This window comes from Apteryx mantelli, chromosome 9 (assembly GCF_036417845.1).
Source record: "Apteryx mantelli isolate bAptMan1 chromosome 9, bAptMan1.hap1, whole genome shotgun sequence".
In the NCBI taxonomy this organism is placed as follows: Eukaryota; Metazoa; Chordata; class Aves; order Apterygiformes; family Apterygidae; genus Apteryx; species Apteryx mantelli.
In genome coordinates, this window is record NC_089986.1 from 8,225,738 (window position 1) to 8,245,701 (window position 19,964).

Sequence of the window (19,964 nt, forward strand, 5' to 3'; positions counted from 1 at the left end):
AGATGAACTTTGACTTAAAAATCGTTTTAAGCTGAGCAAGTAAGTTGGCCCTCGAATGATTGTAGCGATGAAACTGGATCTTGAAGTAATTTCCATACTATAGGTGAATTTCCATGCTATAGGTGAATTTCAAAATTTCATGGATACCATGAACTGTTTTCAAATTTTTAAAAAAGATTAAAAAAAATAATAAGTAACAGTGCTGGGACCCCTTTGGATTAATTACTTTTAAAATGAAATATTTTGATAAAATTGTAGAATATCTGAACTTCTACAGAACAACTAATTCATCATCTCATGATGTTAATAAAACTTAAAGTAACATACATCAGAAGGACAATGTTAATTAGGACTTGAACCCCAACATATGCATGGCAGATCAAAATACTAAAGTTGCTATGTTGGTTATTGCAAAGAGTGTGATGTGATTTATTTTTAATGAACTGTGCTCAGTTCACACATTCTTTACTGTTGCACTCTGGTTTAAAAAAAAAACAGTCATCACATAGAGAACGTATCTATTGATAGCAAAAATGGTTTTGTCCAAGTAAAAAGTAGAGTAAGCACTATTGGATAGTGACTTACATTTCTTTTTAAAGAAAGATTCTGGCTGTTGTTACGCTTGTTCCAAAAATCAGTGAAGAATAGTGAATGAAAATGTATAGAATTTTGTTTTAATTGAATTTTAAAGTAAATTTACCAGGTGAAGTACCAGCAAATGAAACCCGAAGAACTTCAGGATGGAGATGCAGTGTTTTTACTTTACGTCTTGCAGCACCCTCCCCACTTCAGTACTGCTCACGTCTTAGCAAACAAATCCTGGAAACACAGCAGCGGGAGGGCCATAGCATAACGCTGGTCTGCGGCAGTCGGGATATGGACATGGAAGGGACTCTGGCTCAGTGACGCTTAAACACGGGCCTGTCACGGGGGTGGTGCAGTCCTGCGTGGAGGTAGGAGAACCTCCCTGGAGAGCCTAGGGTGACACGGTGGTTACTTGCAGACAATTGCTCGCATTTAAGTTAGAGCTGTTTGAGACATTTTGCTCCTTAAATCGAAGTTATGACCTTTCAGATAAGAGGAATGTTAATACAGTCTATTATAATGCAGATGAAACATTTTAAAAGTATCTGCATCTGCCTGTAATTAGATGCTTTGTTTGCATTGCCACAAACTGCAGGAGCCTTAGTGTGGTTAGCGTGTCCCGTCGGGGGTAGAGAGCGCGGCAGTAATTCTCGGCAAAGGGCAGTTAGTTTTTTAAACTGTTCCAACTCGGGCATTGACGTTCCTCTGTCCTTACCCTGCACTGCGGTCTCAGTTGGCATAGCTATATTGGCAGGTCCCGTGTATATTGGCAGTTCTTTAAAGTTTTTCTGCCTCTGTAATTATGCCATTTCCTCTTTTGATAGCAGCTACGCCAATAAAAGCTCTCTCCCCTTGGCATAAGTGCCCAAGTGTAGCACCCCCAAATGCTGGGCCGGCACAGCGGTTAGGCATGCGGAGGTGCAGTTTTCCCGTCGCAGTTAGCATAGTGTTTTCCAGAAGAATAGTGTAGTGTAAACCAGGCATAAAATCTTGAATGCTATTGAAAGGTTGCCTGGGTGAGCATTTAGGCTAGGTAAACCTATGAAGATTAAGACAAATATCCTTATCATAAGAGTATGTAAATCTGCCTTTTCTTTTTTCTTTTTTTCTTTTTTTTTTCTTTTTTAACTGTCGTATTCTGTCAGCATTTATTGGGTGAATTGAATGATCTTTTAACTCCAGGAATAGAGGCTGCTTCTGAGATTTCAGGTTTAATCCCCACTACTAAAACGGGACTAAGAAAATAATGTGATATGATTTCATGTTTTAATCTCTGGTTCTTCTCCAATACCATTTTTATTCCTTTTCTTTTTAATTATTATTATTATGTGTGAGGAATTTTTCTGTGGCCTATGGATTTCTTGGCTGGATAAATAGCAGTTTAACATGTTCTTAGTTTTCTTCCCTTTTTTTTTTTTAATCTTTTAACAGACAAAAAAATAATCAGTCTGAATATTCAGTCAGTCGCAACATACAAGACAATTTCTAATGTTATTGGATATTTAAAAGGAACTGTATTTCCTGGTAAGTAGCCCTTTATCATTTGTGTTGATTAGTTGTTTCATGATGGCTGGGAGTCATAGCTGGGATCACGTTTCCATTTTGCTACGTAATGTACTAATAAAGAGGAAGAAAGTCTTTGTTGCAGAGATTTTGTGATTTGATTTATGGTAAGACAGACTGTAAGAATTAAACAGAAAATAAGCTCAAGGGGATGTTATAGTTAAAATGAGCATATATTACACAGCAAGCAGGAATTACACTTAGACCATAGATAATAATTGTATTTTATACCAAGTAACTATGCTGGTGGCTTTAATAATAGAAAGCACTGTTTTGCATGATTTGAATTATTATGTGAGCTGTCTGTATGACTTTAGAAAAGGTATTTTTATAACTTTATAATAATTTTGTGATATATAAAAGTATATATATGTAACAAACAAAAAGCATGCCCAGATTTATATTTGCTGGGAGGGTATGGCTGTCCTTATTACAGGACCTACTCCAGAAAAAAAAGGGTGAGTTTTGGCATTTTGTTTTATAAATATGAGCATAAAACTCTGTATGATTCAAATCCACAACATCCCTGCCTAACTGAAATGTTTTACTGAAACCAAGGTGTAGCATGATGTCTGGCTTAGTTAAGAATCTAATACTGAACGTGATTATAGTGTATAAACATCTGTGATTAAGTTCTTAGCCAAATTTTAAGTTCTGCAGCCTTACTTTGTGTTACAACCATACCTTAAACTAGTTGTATACAATTTTAGAAATACTTGCTATTCTGTATGTCTGAGAATTAAACAAGAAGATCTCAAGATAAATTGTGACTTAAAACACAAACCCTCTTTCTGATTTGATGCTGTGTGTAGTAAATATGATAATCAGGACATCATAGGAATCAAAAGCATCTTGAGTTTACTTTGTCTGCAAGTGAATTTGCCTAAAAGTCTAAGGATTCCTACAACATAGATGAACACTGTTGCTGATTACTCTTTACTGACATACTGTAAAGTGTTGGTGGCCCAGTCCAATTCCTAATGGACAGATAGCCCCATCATCAAAACCATCATCACAGTTACCTTGATTAGGACTCAACTATTAGCTTCAGAAGAAAATTTGCAAATTTTTCTGTGTCTTCTTAGGAGGCGAGCCAGTCTCTTCATATTTTAAATGATGGAATGAAGAGGATGGAGAAGCTTTCAGTTTATCCCTGTTGGTGAAATAATGACCGAGGGTTTTTTGTGTGCTCAATGCTGCACCTTTCACCAGAACAAATGTTTTTTTAAACAAAATAGAAAACAATTAGCACAATGAATTTAATTTCAATAAAGGATTTAATTTACTACAAGAATTAGAAGGTTCCAGTTTTTACTAATGCTAATGTTTTGTGAATAGCTGTCACAGAATTTAAAGGGTAGCCATGTTTAGACATACTTTGTCTCTTGAATTGCAAAACAGGAGCAAGGCAAATAATAAAAAGCATCCATTTCTGTTTAATAAATTCTTTATCTTCTCCATACCTGAATCTTTCATCTCATTGTTGCAGTCTTGTTAAGATGCTGCTTTTTAAAGGTACATCAGTATATGGTTAATTTTAAGGATATATAATGAAGTCAGTAGGACTATTCAGATGCCTACGATTAGTCCCATAAACACCTTGCTGAGTAGGGACTGTAACAACTGGCTTCCAATACAGACATAAATTAAGCATGTAATGCACCTTGGACAACATTTTATTCAGAATCAACATTAAACCTTCAGTTGTTTCTTCACTTTTCCTGCTTGATACTGTAGCTGTTTCTTTACTATTTCTGCTTGATACTATAGCCATGCCTTCTCAACTGTTAGAATACTCGATGTTTTAATAGCATTCGTTCTCTGTCATTTTGATGAGTTTTTACTTGTTTTAGACACCTGAAATACTCTCCTTGATGTTCCTGGGAATGCAGAAAGTCAAGTACATTTTCAGTGTAGCTTATTGAATGACTGTGGAGTTTCACCAGAGGTGGATTTTTTTTTTTGTGAAAAGGCCCTGCCTCCAACACACACACGTAATGGTGATCTTATTTGACATTTGATCTGAGGAATAACAAAGAAGCAGAGCATCTGAAATCCAACCAAGAGGTTAAAAGATTCAGGAACAAAAGAAATGCGATGGTTGACATAGCCTTTTAAAAACCTGAAAAACTTACCATTGGTTTTGTAGCTCTGTTGGACAAGGTTAAAAATGGAGTTATAACAAGAGAAGATAATATAAAGAAATTTTCTTTTAAATGACAAATGCTTGTTGTCCAGCCCATCACTACCCTGAACACTCTCCACCTCACTTTCAGGAGTATCTTTCTCTTTTTCCTTATCATGTGATCTCTGTTTTTCTGCTTGCTTCAGCAAATGATTATGAAAGGGCTGCTTCTGCCTTTGTAAGCATGACCATCCTTTCTCCTATGCTTTTGCTATATATAGTCATCTACTTTGGCATGATTTTGTGTGTATTCCTGAGGGAGAGGGATGCAAAGATGAAGAATTTCAAAAGAGCCATCAGCTGTTATCTTTTACCCCTGTACCTTCAGCTGGAGTCTCCTGCAATAAGTTGCTGCTCATACCCTTCTTCTCCACCATGTCCTCTACTGTGTTTCAGAAGGTCTCTTTCCACTTTCTTCTGCATATTTTATTCATAGGTCAAGTAGAGATGATAATGTGGGGCAAATACTGGTCCTGTCTGATCACCCTGCTTTAGTGGCACTTCCTGTAACCTCCTGGAAGCCTGAAGGGCTTCTGTTCATTCCTGCTCATAATTCTTAACATCAGTTGAGTTTAAGATCCTGTGACTTCTCACTGTCAGTGCAACCTGTGATTAATTTTATTATGATGCAACATAGACATCTGATTGTATTAGTGAGATTGTATTTTGTTATGTTAAATTATTATGTCCACTCAGATTTCTGGTTGGCTCACAAGATACAATTTTTTTCAATCGTCTCACCTGATGAAATTGTCATCTGAGTGACATCTGCTGTTAGAAGCAAATTTTCATATCTATATGCACACTTGTGCGCATGCACCCTCCCCAAGCAGTTGATTGAGAACGCTGTGTTACAGCTGCAAAGCAGATCTATTTTTAAAGCATTTTTGATCCCATATAAAACAACATTGCTGTGTATTATATTGAACAAAACTGGTAAAAGTCCGGTTTGATAAAGAACAGTTTTGTAATCAAAGTATGTTGTGTCCAGTTAAAAAAAAGGTTCATAGGTAGTACTCTCTGCAAAAATATGCCTGAGGATTATACGTTTAATTTTATAAGCACTACAGGATATGGGCATTTTTTCACGTGTATGTCCTGCTACATTCCAGCATGCTGATAACAGTGAAGAATGAATCTGTTTGGCTAAAGTAAGCATACTAACAGAAAACCAAAACACTTTGCACTCTTTGGAGTACAGATGACATTGAGAGATTGTTGTGGTTCTGACATCGCTTTATAACTACTCTTCTGTTACTATAAGTGTCCTGAAGTACAGAAGGAACACCTTTAGAAACTCTGCGTCTGGACTTCACAAAGAGGCTTTGCTAAATATCAAAGACACCCAGTAAGGAATCCTTCAGAGAGGATTCCACTGTGAATTGACCTCACACACCAAGTCTATTAGCTGAATAAGTCATTCAGCATAACCTTGTGTAGACTTCTTGATGCATGTCAGTCAGACCAGTGGTTCAGTTGTTTAATACCACATCATCTCTATGGAATAAAAGGAGGTTCTTTACAATAATCAGTAAGTTTTGGATTATGTGTTATGTCTTGAAAATTGAAGATTTCATTTAATGTCTCTGAAAGAAATGTGTTTGTTTTTTGGTTTTTTTTTTTTAATCCTGTTTAATGACTTATGGACTAAACCTTTTCTAAGTTTTCCTAAAATACTTCCCTAAAATTTATCTTTGGTCGAAGATTCTTCTGGTTAACTATACGTATTTTCTTATTTCGGGTTGAAACCTCTTGCTTTTCATTTTATAGAACACTTTCTTCCAATATCACCAAAATTGATAGGTCTGACTTAATTTTTCTGTATCATTCATTATTTTTATTCCTCTGTCATGTCTCTTCTCTAAACCTGCAGTCCAGGTCTTTTCAATGTCTCCTTACATGGAAGTCTAAGTCCTGATTTCTAACCATTCTGGTTACCTGCTTCAACTGCTGTTTCTGCAATGTCTTTTTTGAGGTAGGGTGGTGAGCACTGAACACAGTCTTTCAGGTGAGGGAGTACTAATACTTTATGTATTTTCTCTGTGTTTCTCATTTTACTATCCTACCTTTTGTTTGGGGTTTTTTTGAGCATTTACAATATATTGAAGACAGTGTTTCCCAAATATCATTTGTGTGTTTTTGTAACACTCTAACATGAGCATGGAACTTTATTACGTTATCTGTATGACAAAAGCCCCTGCTATAAAAGCAAATAAAATTTATGAGAAGAGAGAATAATAAACAAACAATGAAGGGGAGGGCACAGGGTTTAGGTTAGGGAAGTATCCATGTCAATTTATTAATATATTTTTAAGTAATATTCAGTTTTGTATATTTGTATCATACAGTTGTCTTGCACATGATCATACAAACTTCTGTTGACAGCATTTATTTGCATTAATGACATTACTAATACAATTCATCCTTTATTTTTGTAATTCTTTTAATGTAGTGTCCATGAGAAATAAGATTCCCTTTTCTTTCCTTTTTCTCCATGTTTCAGACAGATATGTCATCATTGGTAGTCATCACAACAGTTTGAATAGCTATGGTGGACAAGAATGGGCCAGTAGCACTGCTGTCATTACTGCGTTTATAGAAGCCTTGATGTTGAAAGCTAGGAAAGGCTGGAGACCTGACCGGACCATTGTTTTCTGCTCATGGGGAGGGACATCGTTTGGGAACATTGGTTCATATGAATGGGCAGAGGTAAAATAATTTTAGAAAGTATTGTAATAATGATGACATTTGTTGAAACGAACATGAAAACAGTAGGAAACGGTGCTTATATATAGAACCATTCATTAACTGGTCTGTGACAACTCTGTGTCTACTCACCTTACCATAACAAATGCAGTGAAAACATCTATAGAGGCAGTTTCTGTGGAACAGATGATGTGTGATATTGGGGTGGTAAGTTGTTCCTATAGCTTTGAAGGTTGCAGGGTGGTTATATACAACATCTCTTATGAGCTGATTCCCCTCGCTAATTCAGCAGAGGACTGTAAAAGAGGACATAGTCTGAGCAGAGGAAAAGACTTAAAACCAGGAATAGCTTAGAGGGCTTTTTCTCCTTCTTGGAGGTTCAACAGTTACAAATTTCTTATTGATAGACTCACTGTGGAGAAAACCGAACCATGAAAAAACTGAATGAAGGAAGAGAACCATACCATGCTTTATATTAATTACATAAACATTTCAGTGTTTCTGTGGTTAGTTCTGATTCACTTATCACGTATTTGTGCTTAGGAGTTAGATTCAATCTGACACAGACAATTCCTTGGGCTATTAGTTTCAACAGAATAGAAATCATCCTAATAAAAGAAAATATCTTATCATATGTGATCAACAGTACTATGATTACATATCGATTGATCAATTAAAAAGGAATAGCTAGCAGAGAGGTTCATGGCTGCCGAACTAAAACAGCAGATAAAGTGAAGAGTTAATTTTCATCATTTGTGAGGAGCAGCTAGCAGTTTTCTAAGTTTCATACTTCCAACATGATTATTCTTCAAAAACAAGAGGGGGTGAAAAAGTCAAATTGAAAAAATCCAGACTGGAAGCGCAATTTATTTAGCTCCACTTCAAATCAGCTTTACATCAGATGTAATTGCGTTACACCTCTTCTGTTCCATATAAAGAGCCACTTCACGCAAAGAGTAACTCATTACTAAGAAGGCAAAGGTGATCTTTTTTAAAAAAGATAGTAACTGAAACATACTGTTTCCCTAGTTTAAAACATAATAAAATGACACCACTGGGGAAGTTATGCAATTCACATCTGAATTTGGAGTCTAAAAATTCAAGTACATTTAACTGCTGATAATGATTGCTTTTGAAGTTTGTCTTCTGTCAGGCATAAGTTTAAAAGGCCTTCACGTTGTTTCACAGTATGTGATGTTTTCATTTTTGGTCTTTACAAGTGTAGTCATTTTTAATTCCTTCTAGGCATATTTGTATTTTGTTGAGATGATGTGTGAAATGGAATTGTAACTTCTGCTCTAGAGAGCAGTAACTCTAAGATACCCTTTGAAGATCTTAGCAGCATATTGTAAGAAGAAGTATTAAGTAATACTCAGGAAATCGCAGAAGACAAAAACATAGGGTACAGTTTTTCCTTTAAAGGAACTGAAATAACAGAACATGTCTTAATTACAACCACGTGTAGTAATAACCATTGCTCTGCTTGTATTGTAGGATCTCAAGAGAGTTCTTCAAAGAAATGTTGTGGCTTACGTTAGCCTCCATAATCCAGTCAGAGGCAACTCAACTTTACATCCTATTGCATCACCTTCTCTTCAGCAACTGGCAGCAGAGGTTAGAAATAAAGTATTTTCCTTTATATATGGTTTATGAGGTTACAGTTTACTGCCTTGATACTGGTTGGTTACTACAGGTGGAGGTTGTTTTGTTCAAGTGTTTAAGCCTTGCAGTTGTGCATGAACAGGTTTTTTTTACTAAATAAACAGGCTGAACTTTATTTAAAAAAAAAAAAAGTACAAGGTGGATTAAGAGAGCAGATAGGATAACTTACCTCAACAATTCATTATACGAAGTCTCACTATACTTGCATGCCCTTCAGCTTTCTCAATTTTTCACAGCTTTAAAGTAGCATATTTTCTATTCATTAGCACAATTCAGATTTTTTTCTTCCTAATCCAGTCCTTCAAGACTGTTTATCAATTCACATTTACCCTGTAAATCTACCAGAGGTAACATGTGGCATACAGGGAAAGCAATAGTCTTCTGTAATCAATATTGCGTAAAGTATGCAGGTCAGGTTCAGTGCTCAGCTGCACCACTGTAACTAGTCTTCGGTCAGGTTATTCCATAGTTATGCTGATATAAGTGCATATAGGTTTTAAACCAGTGACCTTATTGTTGTTTTTATTAATACGTAAAATGAAGCGGAAATAATGTAAGGTACATACTACATTATAAAAACAGTTTAAAATAGCGTGCTTAAAATGGAATTCAGTTTGACTTTCATAACATAAGCATTTTAGATGCTTTTCTTCCATAAATTTGCCAGACTAATCCTCATTAGCTTATTTTGATGTTTCTTTGAATTGCCTCTGAAGCGGTGGGTACTAAACACTGATCCAAGTAGCATTTTGGTTTAAACGGAGTTTAAGACTGATCTCGCTTGGCATTTTTTGTCTGACTAAGCTTAGTAAATTGATTTGATATCAACCAAATTGTTAGTAATATTTTAACTCCTTCCCCTGTCCAGTGATGGGGTGGTAATTTTGTCATGAGAAGAATCTATTTTGTGCAAGTACTGTGAAACACAAGATGCAAAATCATTCCTTTTAAGAAAAAAAATTAAGAATCTTATTTGTGGAAAATAATTTAAAATGTTATATGTATTGGTCTACAGGCTCTCTGAATATGTCAATTTTATATATATATATATATTTATTTAAAATAAAAAAATCCTTTAAATAAAGGTTTAGCTACTGTGTTTTCAAAAATTACTCTTTGGATAGATTGCTAACGTTTTGTAGTGGTGTTTGCAGTCCTTTCTCCATGAAAACAGGTGTTTGCTGTTTAAGAGAAAAAATATATTACATTAGGTCCTTGAGGTATTTGTTTTATTCTCATTTTGTTTGACTTCAAAATATGATCTGTGCTAGTGATACGAAAACTGAGCTGCCTGGAGCTGTGCAGGAGGGACTACCTTCTTTTTTTATCTGCACCTATCACCTTATTAAAATTTCATTCTTTTATTCTGATAAATACAGTATTAGTAAGAGTGTTACAGACCTGCCCTGTATTTTGGGAATCAAAGGAAATCTGTTTTCGACCTCCACTTTACTTCTGTGGTACATTTGGATGTGAAGTTTTGAAATTTTATGATTCTTTTTGTAATAGCAGTTTTGCATCCTGACCAGTATTATGGACACAACCTCTCTTAGCAGTCCAGTTAATTAGCTGGCAGTTTTGTATTCTAATCAAACGTGACTAAAACTGTATTTTTTCCTCCACTAAACCCTCAGTCTCACCTCAAATTCTTTAATGGCCAAGGCTGTTGTGTTGAAAATGTATCCATTCTGCATGTTTGCTCTGAAGCCCCATTTAAAAAAAGAAAAAGAAAAGACAAAATACATGCAAGTATTGTTTTGTATTCTTTTTTTTGATAGTATAATTTGCAATTAATGTAACTGTAATACAGTTTGTGACATTAAAAAAAAAAAAAAAGAGAGAGAGAATTTACTGCTTCCTAAAGCTGGCCAGAATTCTGAATCCATGTCAAATATATCAGCAGTGATGGAACAGCCCGGCGCAGATCTACCATTTGTTCCCATGAGTACTCTCAATTTGCCATGTGTCTAGAACACTTTTTATGGAAGATTGATCTTCTTATGAAGAATATTGATATTACTTCAAGCACTTGCCAGGAAGGCCATATAATTTACTTCAGAATTATGATAGTACAAATGAGGTAAGAGTGGTCGTCTTGGAACGCATCTTCTCTTGCAGAAATTGAGAGTGCATTCACATGCAATTCATGTTAACAGCAGATTGCAAAGAAGCACTTAAAAAGTCCAGTAAGAGACACAAATAATTGTAATTTGTATTTAATAATTCATCATAAGAGTAATCCTCTGAACACAGGTTTGTTAGAACAGAAATGGAGATGAAACAGGAATTTAGAATGAATAATATCAATAAACTTCTAGATGAGAATGGAAAATGGCCAGTGTTGTTTGGCTAGATGTAAACATTTCGTAGTTTGTGGACAACTGGAACATATCTCAGGGTACTATTGGACTCGGTGGTAAAACTCCTGCTTTCAGACTTCCCAACAAAAGAGGCCAACTTAGTTTATTTTTCCTCTTTGGTAGTATTGCAGCACTGTCTTGTGGAAGGGGAGACTGAGACCTGCTCGCCACTTGCACTTGACCACTAAGGACAGAGTTGTATTTTGTTCAGTGCTCACTGTTGTGCTAAAATTGCATGCATTCATTCTCAGTAAAATAAAGGAAAAATGTTTTTCTAGGGACAAGAGATGCTTGTTACAAATGCCTGCTGAAGGTTAAGTATTAGAACTCAAAGACAAACAATGAAAAACAAAAATTTGTTCTGTGAAAGAAAACTGGGGTAAAAATTGCACTAAATATGGAACACTCAGTAAATGCAGCAAGAAATATAATAGGACAGTAGCTTCTAGAGACCTGCAGAGAAATGGCAAAATAAGACAAATGGATATAACAGGGTTTATTTTCTGTACTGTAAATATGCAGCTTTTCTAAACTGAAATCTTGGCCATTCCACAAGCATTCTGATCAGTACAGCTTCCAAAACACTTTCTCTTCTTAATTTCTGCAAACTCTAGGAGAAGTAAAAAGTTTGAGCTGAAATGTAGTTTGTATTAATATTCTAGACTTACAAATTAAAATGGAGTCAGAAACCCAATGAGTTGGGTACTATGTGAGATCTGGTAGTCAGTGAGAGAATAGGATAAATACTTGACTAATTAACAGAGACTGTGACTTCTTAAAGGTATTTTTACATAAAGGATTACATCTTTATTTTATATGAAGGTTTAACAAGGAAGCTACATAAGCAATCTGCAAATAATAGTTTTATGTGCCTATCCGTGGTTTTGTTCAGTGGGGAGTCTGTTTGAAACACTGAATTACATCTAGAAGCTAATTTAAATATTTGGATTATTTAACCAATGAGGAATTCAAACAATTTGGAGATCTTCACATATTTAATTCATATCTTTTTTGTATAGCCATGCTAATTAATGTCCACATTAATGAGAAGGAGATACTGCCAAGTTATGTTTTTGCCTACTATTATTTTGTAAGGAAAGTGTTTATTCACTTGCTCTGTTAGTGAATCACTGCTTGCTGGCAGAGAGTCATTGGTAAATTGAGATTGTTTGATGCTGGCATTCATTCTCTGTAAATAAGGCCATTAATGAATTTTTCTATATTTAACATTTCACAAGTATAAGTTGTTATGAATGCTAAATTAATTGCTCTTTTCTTTTAACTGATGCTGTGGTCATTGCTGATCAGACTCTGGAGCTACTGTTATTGCTGAACCCAGGAAAACTTACTGTTCCTTTCTCCTGAGAGAAAACCATTTAAACATCTAGGGAAGAACGAGTTGAACACTTTCCATATCAGAAATTAAAAATGGCTGTACCGCGCAGTCTTCATGCTATTTGTTCAGTATTACTTTCTACTAATGTAGTGAATGGCAAAAAGCACTGTTACGTTTAATGGTGGTGGTATTGGCAGAAAATGTTTTTTCTTTTTGAAGAAGAACCAAAGGTAAATTTCTGTATAGATGCTTGTTGCCATTATTTTTTGATTTTGCTTGAAAGATCTTACGTTATCGTCAATATTGATTCTTCCCCTCCCACTTCTGTGTGTTTTCTCATTTATTTTGTTTTACCTTCAGCATCTCGTAAAGAATCTCCAAGCTTCATATTTCAGTAGGTTGTAAAGAAGAAAAAAAAATTAAAATATTATTTTAATTGCTTGTTGCATTCTATATAGCAGAAGATTACTACTTCCTGGTGAATTTTCAGGTCTTTACCTGTTACTGCTTTTAGTATTATAATTGATTGCTGATGTTGTTATTTTTTTTAATTTGTTTTGAAAACCAAAAGAGCCTCTTGACAAGCAAAGTTTTATGCTGTATAGCCCCTGTCTCAGAAATCAAAACTACTTTAAAAGAACACTGTTAATGTAGAAAATAGCTCATTGCTTGCTCTGTTAAATTCATCAAGTTTCTCCTTCTCCAGTGTGAAAAACAAAGTTTCTTTTTAATGGTGGATTTGATTTTGGGGTTAAAGCACCAGGTACTTTGCATTTGTTAACAATGCTTTTTTTTTTTTTTTTTTTGATAGAATACTTATGTGTTGCTTTGTCCATTCCGTTGCTTATTTCTTTGCACTTCCTCCAAATTTAACAATTTTAATAAGATAAAATTCTGATTCAGATGGTAATCGTTTAAACTTACTCATCCATTCTGAAGTTACAAATTGCTGTTGCTGTTAAGTTTGGGGGAAAAAGTCTGTGAATAAGGAAGAGTGTGAGTGAGCTAGTTTCTATGCTGTGATCTTATTAGACATCTTCCAGAAGTTCGTATTTTCTAGCAAATCAAACTTTCTGCCTCCATGTCCTTCTCTGTCTTTACAAAAATTTAATTATGGTATTAATATCTTCTACTAAAAGTCTAAATGGTGTATAATTTCAGCAGACTTTTTTTTTGGTTTTGAAATGTAAATGACAACTTTCAAGCCGATTGTAGATAAAATTCAAGAAATCTGGATGTTTTGTCATCTTCAAAGGTAGAGCTCCAGTATGGGAGATTTCTCTAATTCCTTACCTGATGTAGAATAGATTTTGGTTCTAAGACAGTATTGTCTAATCTAATTAAAATTGTCTAATGTGATAAGCTATATTACCCAGTGGAAGAGTTTTTTTCCTTTCAAAGTCCTTATCTAATCTACGGTATTTGAAAATTTGCTATCAATTCTGTCTAAATATTCCTTTGTTCAATTTCCTCTCATTGCTCCCAGTTGTTTCCCTTCGGGACTGACTTTTTCGTGATGATAGAAAGACGTTTTCATAATGACAGAAAACCTTTCAGGTAGAGAGTTTAAAAGTAAACTTCTAGTACTTATGAAAGATGATAGATTGACAGCTCTGGATATTTTAAATCATTTACATAACCATAGGTAATTGAAAAGATTCTCTCACTGTTCTTCTTGTCATTATTAGCTATGTTAAATAACTGTGTTTAGTTTAATAACTGTTTAACAACTAACTATTATGTTTTAGTTACATGGCTCTTTTTTTAGCACTCAGAAATGTTTACATTTTAAACCCATAAATTTGTCATGAATTTTTCCTTTAAGACTCTTTAAGTGTTGGTGCAGTTAAATTTCTTATATGGGAAAACAAAAAACTACTTCATTTAAGCCTGTTAACAGAATCTCTGTATGTGTCTATTCCATAGATATATAATAAATACCGGGTTGGGGTGGGGGGGGAACAGACCTTTTCAGTGTTAGTCCTTCAAAGGAAAAAATAATTCTTTATAAATTTAATTTTTAATGTATTTAATTTTTAAGATAAGACATCTTTGTTAGCAAAAACTTAGTAAGAACCGTTAATGAATACTGACAGGAGTTTGCAGTGGCTAAGCCAGGCATGCTTGAATAATCACAAGCATCAGCTTGAACAATTCTAGGGGGTCCCGTGTTCGTTCATTTTTTCATGTTCTGTTGACATGTTGTTTTTTCCAGAACTCTCTGGTGGCATTGGTGACTTTTGCAGTGTGAAATATTACTGAAAAGGACAAGACTGGAGATTAGCAGGACATTTCATACACTGGAAATTAGGAATTAGCAGGAAATTCCAGAAATTTCAGAGATTTTTGAACAATATAGTTGTAAATTTCTATGGCATCCTATCAGAACAAATTTCAAACCAATCTCAATATTTGAAGTCTCTGTATTCCCCAAATCATTAATGAGTGATCATTAATCAAACATTAATCAGTGATGTAGTTGAGATGCATTTTTATTTAGTGAGTCAAAGAAACATGGTTTTACTTCTCCTATCTTTAAGTGCATACAGAATGCAACTTCACTGAATATAACAGGGGAAAATTTTACTGCTGAAAGTGTTGCTGATAGGAAATAGTTTTCTTGAAATTTCTGTAAAAAAAATTTTCAGCAGGTAGAAGGTCATATAGTTCAAATCTTTGTCTCTTGAAGAATAGCCTCCAAGGTTTTGAACCTCTTTTGTAGCCATCTATTTTAAGACTTAGTTGCTGAGGCACTATTTTCAAGAAGACCCTTCTAACATTTAGGTTAGATGCTAACTTTTTGACTTTGTGTCATCTCTCCCTCTTGTTGGTCAGATAATTTACTGTATAATTACTTGAAGAAGGTTGAATTCTCCATCTTCAATAGGGAATTTGGCATTAGAAGTAGTGAATGGTATCTTCTTAAAAAGAAAAAAAAAAAGTTGGAAACTAGCTTCTCCCTCTGAATTTTAACATGGTGGTGGACATGACATTAGATCTGGGGCTTGTTGGGTCATCGTAACGGCAGGTGCTGTGAATCTTTCCAGATGCTCAGCTGGCTCTGTAAACTCCAGAGAATTCCTATGGCTGTTTTTCTTTGCTAAATACAAAACTTCAAGTTTGTTTTGAAAGTTTTGAACAGTGAAACAGTTAAAATGCTTACAATTTTACAATGCTAAAAGGCTTTATTTCACCACAACAAATACTGGGAAAATGCTTTTAGAGTGCCCCAAGGAACTTCTCTATCAGCAGAGACTTGGTGTGGGAACATCATACATTGTGGGAATTCTTTTTCTTCCCCAATTCAGTGAGTTGAGTGTGTTACGGATTTTTTTTCTCTCTCTCTCCACTCATATATAAAAACTGAGTCAACTCACTTTTTCTGTTAAATCAGAATGAGTCGAGTCGTCTTTCTTTTTAATTGAAGAGGCTGTTCTCCTTCTTTTCTTTGAAGTGAGAATGCCTACATTTAATTTCAGAGGTGAAGACTGAAAAAACTGCAGATCAGATTCTAATTTATTGCTATTGGATGATATCTTACTTTTAGAGGCTTTTGAGCTGCCCTTTATACAGTCATTGATTTCAATGTCTGGGGAAAAAAAACAATATTTATTATTAAGATCAATAAACAACTTCTGCTTTTCCCTGAATATTTACTCACTTAGCTGATCTTCCTGCTGTCTCATGGGTTATTGTGATGGTCAAGAAAGGGAATTGCTACATTCTGGCTAACGAGAATTATCCAGATCACCTGCTAAGTCTTGTTAACCCAGTTAGACTCTGGAGTCCAAAAATATGTCTCAGCATTTATGGAAATGTTAACCTTAATTTATCCACACTTTCCACCACTGAAAGTTATTTAATAAAGAAATGTTCTGAAACAGTATATTTGAATAACTAAAGCTTTGCTCATGAAATGGGTGTGTGTCAAATTTATTTTTAAAAATCTTAAAAGTTTAGTACTTTTTTGGTAAAAAAAAAAAATAATAATAATAATAATAAATAATAAAAAAATAGGGAGTTTGAAATTCAATTAAAAAGAATTAACCTGGGCTACTTACAAAATGTCCTGAAAATTAATACCAAAATACTGAAAATTATGTCCTTTCAAAATGGCCCTAGGACGAGAGGAAAATCTGTTTTAAGAAACATGAAGATCATTGTAATTCTGCAATGATAAAGTTATAGTCTAGCAAACAGTAACCGATGAGCAAACCAGAATGTTATGTTATATAGAAGAGACTGGGCATGTTAGCTAGTATACATGAACTCCGTTATTTACAAAACATCTTATTTGAACATTGGTATTTAAAGAAAGCTTGTCTTGTAAGCTGTATTTTATTGTTTGCATTTTGTGCTGCTTTTGATCTGCTTACCACACTTTGTGCAATGATTAGATTTCTATTTAAAACAAGTAGCAGTAGTTACTTGCAGTTGTCACTCAAGTTATTTAATTTACTCCAAATACTACAGAAATGCCATAAATCATATTTACAAGATATCTTCATGTAGGCTTGTAGAAAAGTTGCCCGCGCAGCTAAAATGCCACTGAATGTTCAGATTGAAAGGTGCTTTGGAACCAATTAGGTGGTAGTGGATACTTCTTCGCTGCTTTTGGGAATTGGAGAAAAAAAAATCACCTACAATCTTTTTTTGTCTTGTAAATTAATGGATTATTGTTGTTATACAATGAAAATGAAACACAAAGATGTAGTGTTACTTTTCCCCCCCCCCCCTTGAAAAAGAAATCAGAATTTTATTTTACAGGTTCTAAATATATGGGGTGAGTAGGTGAGGAGTACATATAAATGAATAACGTAAAGCACCTTTGATACAAAACTTCAAGGACTTCAAGCAATCCAGCTTAATCCATCTCTTCACACTACTGCAAAAATAAGCCTCTCCAATGTGTTTTCAGTTTTCAGTCTAAGAAATTCTACAGCTTTTGTGGATGATCTGTTTTAGTCTTTTATCACTTTAATATTTGGAAAGGTTTTTTACCATCTAAGTCTTCACCATTGCAAATTACTCTTTTTCTTTTTTTTTTTTTTCCTTTCTTCCCCTTGTGATCTTTATTCTCGCTGTAATAACCTTTCTACATATTGAAGAAATGGTCTCATACCCTCTCTCAGCCACTAATTCTTTCAAAAAAATACTGGTTATTTCCACCATAGAATACTGTAGAAGTGTAAATGGTACATGGCTTCAATTAGAGATGGACAGAATCATGGAAGAAAAATGTAATTGGTAATTAAATACAAAGATGCCGCCTTGTGGTTTTAAGAATTGCCTTGAGCTATAGCTAAACAGATGCTGGGAGAGCGGTCAGGGCCAATGTTACTACACAGGTCCCATGTTCTTCTACTCCTTCTTACCTATCTAGAGCTGGTGTCTGTAGAAGATGGGATGTTGGCCTGGAAGGATCTTTGGTGAACCAGTATGTCTGTTCTTTACCATGGGAATTTTTTTAATTTCTCTTTCTTATTTGTTGCAAGTTTTATTTTGACTAGGTTTTGAAAAGTGTTGCATACAGTGACTTCAGTGTCAGAAGAAAATAGTCTCCTTAGTTTTACATACAACATTCGGGTTAGGATATCTCAAAATGTACCTTTAGTGCAGTAACGTTATGCTTTTTGACCCATGTAATGGGCCAGTGTAGTCTACACTAATCCTCTGCCTTGCTGCTGCTGAGATACTTGTATTTAACCATTTGAGGTCTCCTTCATAACGCTGTTACCATGCGTTTGTTTATATTGAAATATATCTTGTTGATTTCCATTTTCAGTTTCTTTAATTTTTAATCCCAAAACATTAAATCCCATTTAGAGATTTGGCAAGAGGTAATTCTCATTACTTGTGTTCTGTATGTCACTTTGGGAACACGGGTTTTCAAAGGAGGAACTAAACACAGGTCTTAAACTTTTCTCTGAGTTTCTCTGTTTTCTTTCCACTGCATAGGCAGGGACTCCTGTTAGCTAGATGTAAAGGCGTGCACATTCCCCTGCTGTTGTCAGCAGTGCTGTGCTCGGGTGAGTATTGTAATAGAAAATAACAGTCAAGAATTGTTCTATTTATTTTAGTCAACGACAGTAGTTGAATTTTCAATCTAAATGTAATTTTCATTATTTTACAAACATCTCAGAATTTGCACAAGTAATCTCTGAATGAAATAGATATCTAATATATGTAATTAATGTTCTGATCATAGTCTTTAGTTTCATGTGGTGTTTTGCTACATGTCGTAGGCCTCAGCATGTGTTTTATGTCTCAGTAAATTTCTCATTACGTAGCAAGAGCAAGCTGAGGTAGTGGCTTCTTTCCTTACTAACCACCTGTTTTCCCTTTTTAAGATTCTCTGTCTCTCTCTCTGGAAATAACACTGGCCTAGGCTTATTGTTCTTTATGAGTGGAAGACAGAGCAAGTTGAACTCTGCTTACCTGAAGCACTTACATAAGCTATCATAAATACATCAAATTAAAGCACTTATAGATGTGGTCCTCAGTATAGTAAAGTTAATTTTTTTATTGAAATTGGGCTCAAATTTAATGCACATTTCAAACAGCAAACAGTATTTAATGCGTCACTTTTCATGGTTAACCTGGTTTCTCAGTTGATCTATGGATTCCTATCTAACAATTACTTTTGCTAGCCAAAACCAGTTGGCTGCAGTGGGCCAGATCCCTGATAAATAGTGATTTCTTTTATTCCTGAATTTTTACTGCTCCCTTTCATATTACTCTCAAGGTTAGAGAGCAAGAGAAAAGAGAGCCATTAGTATCTCAGGTTTGGGACAAGAGGAAGCATTTTTTCGTACAAATGAAAAGCCAATCCACTTACTAATTTATTATTGTTTTTATTATTGCTGCTAACATGATTAGTTGTGATGGGTAAAGGACAAATCAAGCAGTTTCTGTAAAATTCCTGAATTGTCAAGTTGTTTCTGATGTTCACAAAAAGGGAAAGGGATGCACAAGTCTGTTAGTTTTTTTAGACATAGCAAGAAAATTACATCCTTTAAATGCCGAAATGTCAGCTTTGGAGAATTGATGCATCTTCCTCAAAAAGTTCGTGAGGTTTAGTTTTTGGAATGAATTAATATGTCTCAGATGAGCAAGTGAAGTCTTCATTAACTTCAGTGTTTGTCAAAGATTACCACTTGAGGCACATCGCTCTTCAGCTAATATTTTCCACTGAGTTCAAATGACAGAAAAATGTATGTAGAGTGGAGGTGAGAATCACAAATCAGAAAAACAATATGAACAGGTATTTCATTTTTGTTTGTTGTATGCTTCTATTGCTGTAAAAAAACAAACAGAATTCTGATTTATTACCTAGTGAAGTAATACCTCTTGAGAGCAAAGCAAGACATTTGAAATACATCTTTGTAAACTGAAGTAGCTGACTAGCCAATGAATCTGGAACAAAAGGCTTTCCATTAAACAGAGTTTGATTAATCTGAAGACAGCACATCTCATTGAAATGCTTTTCTCTTCATCTGGAGTTCTGAAAAACATTTTTAAAATTTCTCACTTATACACAAATCTCAGTCTTGCCTTTGTGCATAGA

The 19,964-nt window shown here is 34.7% G+C and overlaps 1 protein-coding gene across 1 annotated transcript in view; it reads left to right on the forward strand.

Annotated features, from left to right (window-relative positions):
• Positions 1 to 19,964, forward strand: part of NAALADL2 (N-acetylated alpha-linked acidic dipeptidase like 2) — a 401,471-nt gene that overhangs the window by 260,467 nt on the left and 121,040 nt on the right. The window contains exons 7-9 of the mRNA XM_067301422.1: positions 2,017 to 2,109; positions 6,837 to 7,042; positions 8,534 to 8,653. Coding sequence (XP_067157523.1) covers positions 2,017 to 2,109; positions 6,837 to 7,042; positions 8,534 to 8,653 — 419 coding nt within the window. The remainder of the gene's footprint in view (positions 1 to 2,016; positions 2,110 to 6,836; positions 7,043 to 8,533; positions 8,654 to 19,964) is intronic.